Genomic DNA, 13983 nt, shown 5'->3' with positions numbered 1-13983 from the left:
ACGTATTTTATGAGTTGGCTAGTTCATATGAATTCGTATGAAGTGAATTGTACAAAAATATACGAGATGCACCGATATGATTTTTTTTACCGATACCCATAGTCGATTATTCAGACTGATATATGCTGATACCAATGCAGATAGTTTGGAGGTTATATTAAAGGGACACTCCACTTTTTTTTAAATATACTCATTTTCCATCTCCCCTAGAGTTAAACATTTGATTCTTACCGTTTTGGAATCCATTCAGCTGATCTCTGGGTCTGGTGCTAACACTTTTAGCATAGCTTAGCATGAATCTAATTGTCCATTAGCATTGCACCTAAAAATAATCAAAGAGTTTCAATATTTTTCCTATTTAAAACTTGACTCTTCTGTAGTTACATTGTGTACTAAGACCGACAGAAAATTAAAAGTTGTGATTTTCTAGGCAGACATGGCTAGGAACTACACTCTCATTCTGGCGCAATAATCAAGGACTTTGCTGTCGTAACATGGCTGCAGCAGGTGCAGTGATGTTGCGCGCTGCCCTAAAATAGTCCCCCTGGTAAATTTTAATAGCAGAGGATTATTTTCGGGCACTGCGTAGTATCATTGCGCCACCTGCGGCCAGGTTGTGACAGTGAGGTCCTTGATTGTTGCGCCAGAATGAGATTATAGTTCCTATCGGCGGATACTGTAAAAAAAAATTTTTATCGTCCAATACCGTTTATTGGCTGATATATCGGTGCATCTCTACGTCACAGGGGCAAAATCAAATCGTACAAAAATGTGCGGATGTGGTTGTACAAATTAATATGAATTAACCAACCCGAAAAATATGTAAACATTTCAAAAATACATAAATGCTAATAACATATTTGACACATGCAAGTGTGGCACTATATATATAAATTCAGAATGTAATTTTTAATTTTTCAAAAAAAGGTTTCCACTGGACAGTGACGATACAGTATGTATACAATGAGTCTGGGCCCCACTGTTAGAACACTTTAATCATTTTTCTTTGTAGTACTTGTCATAAAATTGATTGAATCTTTTTTGTAATGTGTTGTTTATTCTTTTTAAGACAGCAGAAATCTTCCTTATGGCCGGCCAGCAGTCATGTTCCGCACCAAATACTTCATCCTCCATCACAGTGACTACATCAGTGGCTACAGTGAAGCTCTATCAATGCCTCTCTGGACATCTTACACTGTTTCAAAGCAGGTACTCTTTACACAAATGTCAGTAGCCGTGTTGTACTCTCTTAAGTTCTGAAGTTTTAAGCCATGTGTCTTCAACCGGGGGGTCTGTGTCAGATCTGCAGTTCTTTTATGTAAAACATATAGAAAACATTACAACCAATGTTTTCTTTAAGTTGCACATGTGTGTGTATGCTTATTGAAGGTCCCATGTGAAGTGCAGTTTTAGCCTGCGGACAAAAACTAAATATTGGAAGACTCGACACGTGCCCACCTAGAAAACAGCAGTAGCTACAGAAAATTACTATTTTTGCCAATGTATATAATGATCATATATAACTATCTCTCAGTCTCTTTATTAGAATACAACCAAAAAATACAGGAAATGTGTATGTAGTATTAAAAACTGTATAAATGTATAAGCTGAAGTGTCAAGTATTTAGAATAAACTCCTTTTTCACTTGAGCAATAACAGGAAACTGCAGGATCTCTTAAACCTAAATGAAATTAAATCCTAATTTCTAATCAAATGACTTCAGGATTTCAGTCTCCTCAAAAAAGCTCAAGATGTGTTAAGTGCCAAGAGAGGTCACACTTAATACTGACTGATGCCTGAAGAAGACATTTAGTTCTGAAAATTGTTTTGTTTTTAATTTTGTGTACATATTTCTTGTATTTTCTGTTTGTACATTAAAAATTAGAGTCAAAAATAAATATGGATGATGCACATTAAAACTTTGCTAAAATAACTGGTGGTGGTGGCCTAAGACTTTTGCACAGTACTGTACACCATTATAAAAACAGGTAAATCATATACTGTAGGCACGTTTGTCTTTCTTTTCAGAAAGTAATTTTAGAATCAATGCAATCTTTGTTCTCATCTTTTTTCTGAACGTGGACGGCTGTTTATAGCTGTTCAGATTTGTTAATGCTATAAAGCGATAATTTGACAGTCAAATGACACCATACCCCATCTGCATTTTAACAATGTCTGTGACTACAAACAACAAGTATTTAAAATAAATAAAAACCGCCCCATTGTACTGATGGTGCAAGATTCATAGTCAGATTGAAATCCATACTAATAACGCTTGTCAAACAAGTTGCCCCAAAGATCCTGCAAACTCATTGCATGTTGTTCTCCTGCAGAAAATAAACTTCCCTAACTCAAACTTCTGACAATAATGATCCACGACCATGTGAAAGGCAATGGACCTCTGAATTATAAAGTAGCATGTGTGTGTTCACCCGCAGCAACACAATACGGTTTGTTTCTATTTATAAAACAGTTAGTTCCAGTCCTTGATAGGGTTGGGTATCGTAAGAAATTTTCAGATTCCGGTTCCAGTTTTGCTAATGATTCCCGGTTCCGATTCCAGTTCCATATAACAAAAATAATGCACAATACTTAAACAATTCCATTTGTGTTTATTAATCACTGTCACTTGCTGGAGCAAGTGTTTTGTCAAATATCCTGCAAAGGCTGCTGTACAAGTAATAATTTTTGTATGTGCATGCGTGCATTGATGCATAAAGGCTTATATTTAATGCATACATATATTTTGAAATATAAAAATGTAAACGAGAATCAGATACGTTTCTTAACAAACAGTTTTTTACTTAGCAACAATAGATGCTTTTTTGAGCATCCACGCGAGGAGGAAAGCGGCGTGATCACGATTTCCGTGTGGTTTTAGAAGCGAAATGTTTATTTATTGTATCACTTTCATCCGTGAAACAACACACGGTTCAAGTGAGGAACCTTTTGGGGTTATAATAATGTCTGCACAGCGCTGAAAATGAATTCTAATGCTTTACCTCATTGTTCCGCCCCCAAGCCAGCGGGTCATCACTGATATCAGTTTATAGCGCACTAACTCTTGAGTTGTATGGCCATTTGCGTTCACGCAAACTGGAAGACATTTCGCTGGGTGAGACTGCACTTTATATTTCTTATAGTTTGTGAAGTGCATGCCACCGCGGGTCGCACTGTACCGTCAACAGCCCTAGAATCCACACTTGAATTACACTCTGAATAAGAACCAGTTCTCGGTTCCCAACCCTAGTCCTTGATTCTAATTGGTCAATAGTTGTGCTTTAGGGGGCATGTACACCAAAGCTTTTACACAGGCGGGCGGCCGGCTTGTGTTTTCGGCTGCTTCCAATGGAGGCGCTTCGTTTTGGAAGAGGGCCAGCAGCTGGCAGTTTTTTTTTCTTGCTGAAAGTCGCCACTCGGCTGTTTATCGCAGTTTTCAGCGCAAAAAAAATGCCAGCTGCTGCCTTTTTTGAAGTACACAGCGCTTCCATTGGAAGCATTTGAAAGCATACGCCGACTGCCGGTGTAAAAGCTTTGGTGTGCATGCCAATAAACTGTCAGCTGCTAGGAAAAATAGGAAAAATATTCAACTTTAGATGAAAAGCTCAGCTGGTCGATGTCAGCTCTCACATGGCCGTCTAATCACAGTGGAGGAGGGGCGGGACAAATATCACAACAACCAACTGGAGCATCGTAGAATGACTGATAAACAAAGCAGAAGTATCACAGCAACCAAAAACCGTTCCCTGGAAACCTTTGAAGACCCCTGATCTTAACCATGTGTCTGTTTGTTGCAGGTGGAAATTACCCCTCTGCCAGAGGCTCTCAATAACTGCATTCGGCCTGATATCAGAGTTCCCCCAGCACACAGTCAATCTTGCTCAAGCTATCGGGCAGACAAACAGATCTCTTACGGCTTCTTATATCCACCTCGTGAGTCTCCCTTTCATTTTTCGTAGCGTACAGCTGCGCTTTAGCATAGGGTACGTTATCCTGAAGGTTTTGTGTAAGTTAAATAGTATACAAGTCTAGTGTAAGTTACCAAAACAAATCAAGTCAGTTACAGCTCCTTAAATTTAAACATTTAACAATTTTTTAGGCTAGGTCAGATCATTTTGTAGGACATTAGATATTAGAAGATGTGGCGCTGCTATAACTTGAATATAGCTACTCAATATGGACGCTCTAGTAAAAGAAATCTCGCCTTCCTGTAAAAAGAACCAATCATTAGTCCGAAAAAAGACTGACGATACATTGGTGAAGGATCCTCATAAAAAATGTGTTTTTAGTGCTTTTTGAGCTTAAAAAACGTATGGTAAAGCTGATGCCATGTTTAATTGTTGGTAAAAAACTATGAAGAGCGCTCCTTAATTGTTGTTTAATTGTGATTTTACAGATATCTTTCTTTTCCCATTCAATTAAATAGGACCTTTGTCTTGCATGACTTAAAAAACTGCCCGGAGGAGTTGCAAACATGGCTGCCGAGTGGCAAGACTTCCATAAAGTGAATTTTGGCATATTTTGTAGACATAATATGCACCGATTCTGTGTGAGCCTGTCAGTCAAAAAACATTGTGTGTGTATATTGTTTCAAATGTATTGTGTCAAATATTTGTTCATGGTGTTTTCATTGACAGAGCTGACCTCCAATCAGGATGCAAGAAATGATGCTATTCTGATTACCAACACTGTACCCATGTACCCAGCATTCAAGCGTAAGTCATCCTCAAAGGCTTTCAATGAGCTTTCAACAATGACCCTGTTGAGTTAAGGTCATAACTAAACTCTCAATAAGTAAAGGTAATACGTGTCATTTTTCAATGTTACTATATTTTGTACCATCCCAGCTTAAAATGTAGCATAAGCAATATAGGTAATATGTCTACCAGTGGCAGCCGGTGACTTAGTTTTTCGAGGGCACTCGATGCGAAGTTCGTCACAACATGTATGTAGCACGTCATGTGTGTGCTTCGTAATTTAAAAAATATGTGTTCAAAATTGTCGAAATAAGTGGCTGCTGCAGATGCGTCTAAAGACGCTCGCGTTTGCCAAATACTCGCATAATCTCATGCGTAATCAAAGTTAACTGTTAAGGGAGTGTCTTGCATGTATTTTGTGAACGTGAGCGTCTCTTTTATCATAAATGGTTTCGGTGCATGTGCAGCAGGCACTTATTTTAACAAAACACATGATGCACATGATTTACATGACGCAACAAACACATATTTTGAAAATACAAGAAACACACGACACTCCAAACACATATTTTGAATTTGCGCCCCTCGGATGACCAGTCACGAGCCGCCACTGATGTCTACAAGTAAGCCATTTATAGACCTTTAAAGTTCATATTTTAAACCTTTTTATTTTTGTTGATACTTTCGAAAAAGTTGATCAAGATAATCCAAACATAGTTCTACGATTTTTAGATTAAATTAATTTTGAACATCTTTTCTAGTCTTACTTTATACAATTGGACATGGCGTTTACAAGAAAGAAAGAAAGTTAATATTTTCAATATTTTAAGTTTTGGTGTAAGGACTCATATTTAAAGCTCCCGTTCTTTCTGTGTTTTGGAAGCTTTGATTGTGTTTACATCTTTTGAACTGGTCCATAACATGTGTTCATGTTTCACGTGTAAAAAACCCCCAGTATTTTTCACACAATTGACTTATCTGTATAGCGCTGTTTTCACTATCCTCAAAATGGGCTGATGTCTACCTTGTTCTATGAAGTCCATCCTTCAGAAATAAGTAACGAGTTGTGATTGTATAGTTTGTTAAGTGTGTTGTGATTTGATAGCAGCTTAGCTTGTCATTAGCTTAGCTGGTGACTGATGTATTCCTGTGGGTGGAGTTTAGTCAAAAACTGTTCTAGTGACGTCATTAAAGCAGGAAGTAGAGGGCTGTAGTCCAAACCGGCCGTTCGCTGTAGGCTTTGAAAGACAAATTCTGTTAAAGAAAATATATCGCCTGGCACTGAACTTTGAGCTTTATCATTTTATAGGTATTATTTATGCTATTATAGCAACATTACACACTTACTAAGGTTTAAAAATGGGATCAGGAAGAATGTGACCTTTAAATCAATTTAAACAACACCATTTTATTAAACATTACCTACCTACAGTGTTAAGCTACAGCGGGGTTCCCCGGGTCTTGCCCTGGAGGGCCGGAGCACTGCAGAGTTTAGCTCCGGCCCTGATCAAACACACCTGAGCAAGCTAATCAAGGTCTTCGTGGTCACTTGAAAATCACTGGTGGGTAAGTTTGATTAGGGTTGACCCTGGGCTCTGTACTGCTCCGGCCCTCCAGGGTAGGATTTGGGGAACCCTGAACTACAGTATAACAAGCTGTCTGACAGTAAAACTTTAGCCAACTTGATGTTATTAAACATAGTTTGCCCAATATTGCCCATATTTTACTCACCCTTAAGCCATCTAAGGTTTTTACGACTTTCTTCGTCAGAGTCAGAGCTGTCTCGTTTCAGCTTTATAATGGTATTGGATAGTGCCCCATTTTAAAAGCTCTGTTAAACGCATCCATTCATCGGGACTGGTCTGTACAATTATTAAATGTCTTCTGAGGTGAAGCCAGTCAAGAAAACTTTTATATGTCAAACTTTAAAAACTATCGCAATATAGGTGTTCACAAGAGAGGTCAGGTCAGGTGAAAAGCTGACTTTTGACCCAATGTTAAGAAAATAGATTTAATAAATGTATGGATTAGTTTTTGATGGATTGATTTAGGAGCTTTAAAAATGCAATGCCATTATAAAGCTGAAAAGAGTCAGGATATTATTTAAAGAGCACCTATTGTCCGATTCATGATTTTACATTTCCTTTGGTGTGTAAGTGTGTATTAGTACATGTTAACGATATGCAAAAGGTACAAACCCCAAAGTAAATGATGACGTGAGTTATTGTCTCCAGCGTAAATCTCTTTTCTTGGACTACAACAAACACACGGATTGTAGGCAACTGTTTACTTCCTGGGATTGGTGATGTAGACAAGACCGACATTATCACAATTCATCCCACTTCAGATTCACAGTCAGTAAGTTAACTCCTGTTAGCATTGCATTGTGACCGAATCTTTCAAACATGGTAAGGAGCGTCACGTCTGGCTGACGTCAGAGGTATTCAGACCAATCACAACGTACAGATTAGCTGGCCAATCAGAGACACAGAGCTTTTCAAATCTGTGCGTTTCAGGAAGAGAGTGAAATCTGGAGCTCTAAAAATGTACGTTATGTGGAAAATAATGCATAAACCATGCGAACACATTTTATTATACCAAATACACAAAATAACATAAAAAAGTTAAAGCTGATTGAAAACATACTGAGACACTTAAGACGTCAGCTTTATCTCTGAAACATCATGGCCGAGGCTTCAACACAATATTGAATTACAGTCTCATATGTATGCTTAGCAGGTAAAGTGTGCGTTCAGATGGGGTGGATTTCAGTTCTCCCTTCCTGAGGTCTGGTTGACATTAACAACAAACGACCACCAGCAAGGTTTGCTGTGCTGGTTTGTATCTTTTAGGAAGTGATTCGTTTTGCTTAGCCATAATGTCCCCCGCCAGCAGCCCTCAGAAAAAGTTTGAAAGGAAACTAAACCTGTGTGTGTCTTTGTGTGTTTGCTCTGACCCTCCAATGTGCATTTACGGTGCCTGTGTGTGAATTGAAAGCAGTGTGTGTGGCCTGTGGTCAGACTTCATTTGAAATCAGGTGACCGTATTAGAGCCACCTCTGTTTGGGTCGATGGGGCTGTACACGTGTTGTATCGCCTCATAGGAAATGTGTCCTTACACAGGCACACGCACAAATATACAAACGCAGACACTCGCACCACACACAAATTCTAGAAAATTGGCTTTAAGATCTCTTTGAGACTCTGTATGTGGAGAGTTTGGCTGTTGGGTTGAAATGAGAGTACAATGATGGATGCTGTGTCTGCTTTAGATTAACTGTGCTGTGCTCACGCTGTTAGCAGAACCGCCACCCACAGTGAAACCAAACTCTTTCAGAATAGTCCTCCAAAAAACCATCTGAGGTCTTCTAACCTCTGTGAAACAGATTACAGCGCAACATTGCTAATTACTCAGCACTTTCATCATATGTGATGAACATACAGTACATGTATTTTACAGCTTGTCCCACCTGGGGTTAGAGCTAGGGTGCAAATTATGGGGAGGGGGGATATTGACGCCCTAATTTAAATCTTGAACCTCGACTTCCAGGGGAAGTCAACCGATAAGGTTTGGGTTAGTGTTAGATTTTTTTATGTATATGGTCTGTTTTTTTTTACAGCCTTGCAAAGTATAGTTTGACTCATACGTGTAGACAGATGTTTAACGCATGCGCATTCTCTTGTAGGTGCATGCCCGGCCTACGCGTACAATGTACACAGTGCTTCAAAAATCTGCCGGTGCGCATACAGCATTTCTTTATGATTTTCACAAAAGTTTAATGCCTTCCAGAAAATGTTCTTCTTTACATATGAAGAGTTTCGTTGCAAAACGAGATAACCACCGTTTTTAATTGTTCAGAAATCTCGTTTTTAGGTTGTGCATTCCAATTCATTTCAATGCAACTGCTTCATAACTTAAAAAATACAGCTAAGTAGCACCATAAAACAAAATAATAACATGATAACATAATAATAAACATGTTTTGACAAAAATGTTAAAAATGGATTTATCTCGTTTTGCAACGAAACTCTTCATATATAAACATACAATATATCAAATGAAAGAACAGACCCTCTGCTTTCAAACAAAAAAAACTTTCATCCTACCTTCATTTGTTCTCTTTTTATTACCTCTCAGATATGCTACCTGCAAGTTGTCACAAAATATTTGATTAATTTATTTGTGTTATTGACACAATTTTCTGCTGTTTTCCGTGCCACTGGAGCACAAATTTTTGTGTCACCCAGCACAAATTTCTATAAAAAAAATTAGTCCTCGCATGACTTTCTTTATCGTGTCCTTTTATTTATTTATTTCTCATTGTTATTTTCCTATTTTTAAATCATTGTCGCTTGGGGTTAGGGTTAGATTCGGGGTTTGCGTTAGGATGTAATTTATGCATTGGTTTCTACATGTTTTTCTTCCGCTTTTAAAACTATTTTCGCCTGGAGTCGAGGTTAGAGTTGGGGTTTGGGATAGAATGTCGCAGAAAGTGATTCTTGTCCCAACACAAAGTGACAATGGTAAAAAAAATAGCACAAAACAATGAGAAAACAAAATATAAAATGACACAATAAAGAAAGTCATGCCACAGACACGAAAACTATTTGTGGAAATTTGTGCTGGATGACACGAGGAAGACATTTGTGTTCCAGTGGCACGGAAAACAGCGGAAATCGTGTCAATAACACGAATACATTAATCAAATATTTTTAGTTACTATAACACGAATTTACGTGAGATTGGGTTGCAAATATGGGTAGGTTTTTTCAAAAATACAAAATTTTGAGCAAAAAGCTGAAATTATTGCTTTTTTTCTGAAGGACTTTTGATAGAGATCAGATTCAGAGCGATCCTCAAAACATACATGGAGATTGAACTGTTTGCCCTAAGAGGTTGCTTCCAGGTTTTATAAGTTGGGTTAGACTGCCACCTTGTGGATAATAGCGGAAATACGGATTGCCGGAAAAACTCGTCATTGGCAGGGAAGTCTTTTCTCTTAATTAACTCGTCAATGGCGGAAAAAAAATTCATATTAGTTGATAACCATTCTTGTATGGCTGATAGAAGCAGTTAGTTTGCATGGTTTCAGTTACAAAGTCATCTTACTTCCTTGTTAAATGGTTAGTGCACATTTTTTAACTAGTTGAATAAATTGAGTAATGTTTCTCATTAAAATGAATATACTGTATGTACACTATGATAGTTAAGGAGGACAGTGATATCACTTTCTAGTTCTTTTGCACTTGTGAATTAAACCTTGACCTTTTTGCCAGAAACAAAAATCCTAAACCGTTGGACTTCAAAACCATCCACAAAACTGTGCTTAATCTGATATTAAAGAAACCCATACACCAAACATGCTTAATCCATCTTCCCCTGGTTTCACAGACAAGGCTTTAGGCTAGTCCTAGACTAAGGGGCAGACTTATTAACAACTTGCGACAATATTTTGTTGTTAAATAACTTTACTAAAGACGTGCAGTGGATAATTAGCGCTGAAAAGGTGTGGTGTAGTTATTTCTGGGACTGACCTGCATTTCTAGGAGTTTCCTTTTCAGACACAAAATTTATGGGAGGACAGTCTTTAAATGATTCACGCAACGCGATTTACTAATGTTTGCGCATGTGATATTACTGGTAATATCACATGCGCAACCATTATTTAATGCTGGAAAAAGTAAATCTTAAATCATTTTGTGCTTGAAATGGCTAATAGTAAAAAATGTCACAGAGCGCATGATACAAGGCAGAGGATTTTTTTTAACATCTAACAGTTTATTTGGAATGCCAGCGAAACATATTATTCAAAAATATTGTTTGCCAAGTAATGCTATTTTTTATTTGCTCGAGCAATTAAACGAGGAGTCACTAAGAGAAGTCCCACAATAGCAGGTGTTTCAAAACTTTTTGTAAACCTAAATTTTTATGTCCTTTTTTTAGTATCCTATGGCTTCATTAGCTGGGATGTCCGAGGTGCTGAACTCAAGCGCGTCATGCATTACTAGATAACCCGCAGCTCTGCTTATTTGCGACCCTTAACTAATTTGTGCTGCTAGATTGTGTTGGTCATTATGGAAATCAGCATTTGTGCCTGTGTTATTTAATTTGTGCCTGTTTAGTAAATAACCCACAGATATTACCATTACCATCAGCGTTTTTTTATTTTTGGAATTTGCATTGCTCTCACTCCCTCATTATTGTTGTCCTTCTCTTCATCTGTCTTTGGCTGCTTTAGGTATTTGGGCATATTTCCAGAAGTTTCTTGTGAAACGTTATGCCAGTGAGAGAAATGGTGTGAATGTGGTCATCGGCCCCATCTTTGACTTTGACTATGATGGTCTCAGAGATTCAACAGAGAAAATGAAACAGTAAGTTGCCTTAAAGTGCAATTGCTCATACATCAACTGTTGTGATGGGCACTTATAGAAATACACAAATATAATATGAATATGTCCAGTGAATCTTTATTTTATTGCAGATATGCCAGTGGCTCTGTGCTAATCCCTACTCATTACTACATCGTGGTTACAAGTTGTCTGGATTATACACAGACTGTTGACTCGTGTGTTGGTCCTCTCAGTGTTTTCTCCTTCATTCTTCCTCATCGACCAGATAATGATGAGACCTGTAATGTAAGTTGGAAGAACTTCTCTCTTCTTCTCTATCAAGTAAGAGTTAGCATCACCACACATAGACGTTAAAATTATAGACTGTAAAAAAGGTGGACGATTTGTCTCCATATACTAAAAAAATTAATCCAAAATCTATTAAAAATGGCAAGTGTCGATGACATCATTTGGAGCCAGATACAGGGCAGTAGTGATCGTGAGGTGGAGCCATGGTTTTAAAGCCATAAACAAAAAAAATATTTGTGTAGACAAAAATATAATTGTGCTAACATATTTATTTCATAAGATTTTTTTATATACAACTTTGTATGGTTGTTTTGATATTTGATTTTATCTCCATTCTTGTTTCTTTTATTTTTTAACTGTTTTACTGTAAAGCACTTTGGATCAACTACAGTTTGACATGACTTGACTTTTTAAGGGCTGTCAGATTAATCACAAATAATCGCATTCAAAAGTAAAAGTTTGTGTTTGTGTAATATGTTTGTGTGTGTATTGTGTAATCATTATGTATATATAAATACACACATACATGTTATTCATGCATTATTTATGTATATTTAATTTAATTTATATATAATATAAAATACATATAAATAAATATAAATATACAGTACTGTGCAAAAGCCGCCACCACCACCAGACTTGTTGTTTTAGAAGTTTAAATGTCCATCCATATTTATTTTTCAATCTATTTTAGTAAGATACAAACAGAAAATACAGGAAATATGTACAAAAAAATTACAAATGACATTTTCATGACTAAATGTCTTATTTAGGCATCGTCAGTGTTTAGTGTGACCTTTCTTGGTACTAAACACATCAAGTAAAAAGACTTTAAAATTAGAAATTAGGATTTAATTGTATCTAGGTTTAAGAGATCCTGCAGTTTCCTGCTATTGCTCAAGTGGAAGGGGAGTTTACCCTAAAAAAAAATGTATACAGTTTTTAATACTATATACACATTTCATCTATTTTCTGGATGTATTCTGAGAAATAATTATATATGATCACTATAACATTGCAAAAACAACTAATCTAATTCTGGCAAGACAGTACTGTATATACAACTTTTATTTTGTATGCGATTAATCGCAATAAATCTTGACAGCCCTAGATTTTTTCAAATGGATTAATTGAACTGAATAACAAAAAGCAGCCAATATTAAGAGCCCACAATAGATAAAACTCCTTCAATATAGTTTAAAAAGCATCCCAGGTTGAGTCCCGCGAAAACAACTAAGGCTATGTTTACATTAATGCGTTTATCTTTTAAAACGCGCAACTTTTGCTACGTTTACGCCTCATAAACGGATTCGTTCGCAAACGCTGCAGACCCTGTTTTAGTTTGAGAAACTCAGACGTTGCTCTGAGTGTAAATGAACGTAGACGGAGTCTTATGTAAACAAACAGCTGATGTTAACGTGACAGCGCATCATTTTCAAAGTAAAAATTATTTTTATTCAGGTAAATGGAGGTTTGCAACGGAGGTTTCGCCAAAAATAGTAAACATCTACCAACCAGCTATTATAAACGCTATATCAGATTGTTTTCACATGTATCCTTATAGATAATGTCTGTTTTATATTTATGTTTGAGTATTGTTGGGTTTGAAAATTGTTGTAATGTTGTTTATGTTTTGTCTAAATTTAGTTAGCTTATAACGAAAGATAGACTGTAATTTTAAACGCGTTGTAAAGGCCAATATGAAGGGAGAACGGTAATGGGCCAGACATTATTTCTGAGTTTAATTTAAGTTTTGTTTGCTACTTTAAAATGAATTTCATTTCATATAATTTTTCTCGTAATTTTAATCGATGTTTTGTTGATAAGTTTTGTTATATAAATTAATAAAAACAATAAAATCAACGTCATATTAATATTTAATGCTCGTTTAGCCGATAAAATGTCATAATGACATAAAATGTTAAGAGTACAATTTTGCTCATTTTAGGCAAAGGTAGTACATTCAAGATGATATAATTTAGATTTATCGTGGAATTTAGACATTTTCCCAAAGTTACATCTGTGTTATTCATATTTTTTATGAGTTCACTGCTATTCTAAAGTGTAAAGAATGAATAACACTAAACGTTCAATGTTATGGTATCACACTTGTAATATATTTGTCCCCATTCAGAGTTCAGAGGAAGAGTCAAAATGGGTGGAGGATCTGATGAAGATGCACACGGCACGTGTACGAGACATCGAGTTACTTACAGGACTGGACTTTTATCGTCGTACCAGCAGAACCTACGAGGAGATCCTCTCTCTAAAGACCTACTTACACACATACGAGAGCGAGATCTAAACCACTGTATCATTACTTCTGCATCCTGACATAGTTAGGTGTATATTTTTATACAAGCTATCATATTTATTGTTCATTTATTCTTAATCTTGAACTTTTTTTATATAATTCCCCTTTATTTCAGTGAATCATACAGTATGCATGAATGGACTTTATCAAGTTCTTTAATGAATGTTGTAATAATATTGTAAAAATGTTTTGTTTTGTCATTGTGATTTGTTTAATGTGATGTACAATGTGCTGAATGTATCCTAATACCTGTATGACAGGTTTCTGTAAACAGTTATTAAACCTGTTCTGTTGTTTTTACATAATAGTTTGTGAAGTGTCTATTTTTTTGTAT

The 13983-nt window shown here is 36.5% G+C and overlaps 1 protein-coding gene across 3 annotated transcripts in view; it reads left to right on the top strand.

Moving 5' to 3' along the window:
• The window catches only part of enpp2 (ectonucleotide pyrophosphatase/phosphodiesterase 2), a 31344-nt gene extending 17390 nt beyond the window's left edge, over nucleotides 1-13954 (top strand). For all 3 annotated transcript variants that reach the window (XM_055209439.2, XM_055209438.2, XM_073871862.1), the window contains exons 20-25: nucleotides 1070-1209; nucleotides 3798-3933; nucleotides 4638-4715; nucleotides 10936-11068; nucleotides 11179-11332; nucleotides 13470-13954. In XM_055209439.2, coding sequence (XP_055065414.2) covers nucleotides 1070-1209; nucleotides 3798-3933; nucleotides 4638-4715; nucleotides 10936-11068; nucleotides 11179-11332; nucleotides 13470-13640 — 812 coding nt within the window. In that variant the 3' untranslated portion in view covers nucleotides 13641-13954. The remainder of the gene's footprint in view (nucleotides 1-1069; nucleotides 1210-3797; nucleotides 3934-4637; nucleotides 4716-10935; nucleotides 11069-11178; nucleotides 11333-13469) is intronic.
• Nucleotides 13955-13983: the final 29 nt, after the last annotated feature.

The sequence above is a fragment of the Misgurnus anguillicaudatus genome, chromosome 10 (genome assembly GCF_027580225.2).
Source record: "Misgurnus anguillicaudatus chromosome 10, ASM2758022v2, whole genome shotgun sequence".
In the NCBI taxonomy this organism is placed as follows: domain Eukaryota; kingdom Metazoa; phylum Chordata; class Actinopteri; order Cypriniformes; family Cobitidae; genus Misgurnus; species Misgurnus anguillicaudatus.
Note: the sequence above shows the minus strand (reverse complement) of the source record. Positions and strands in the feature narration are given on the sequence as shown.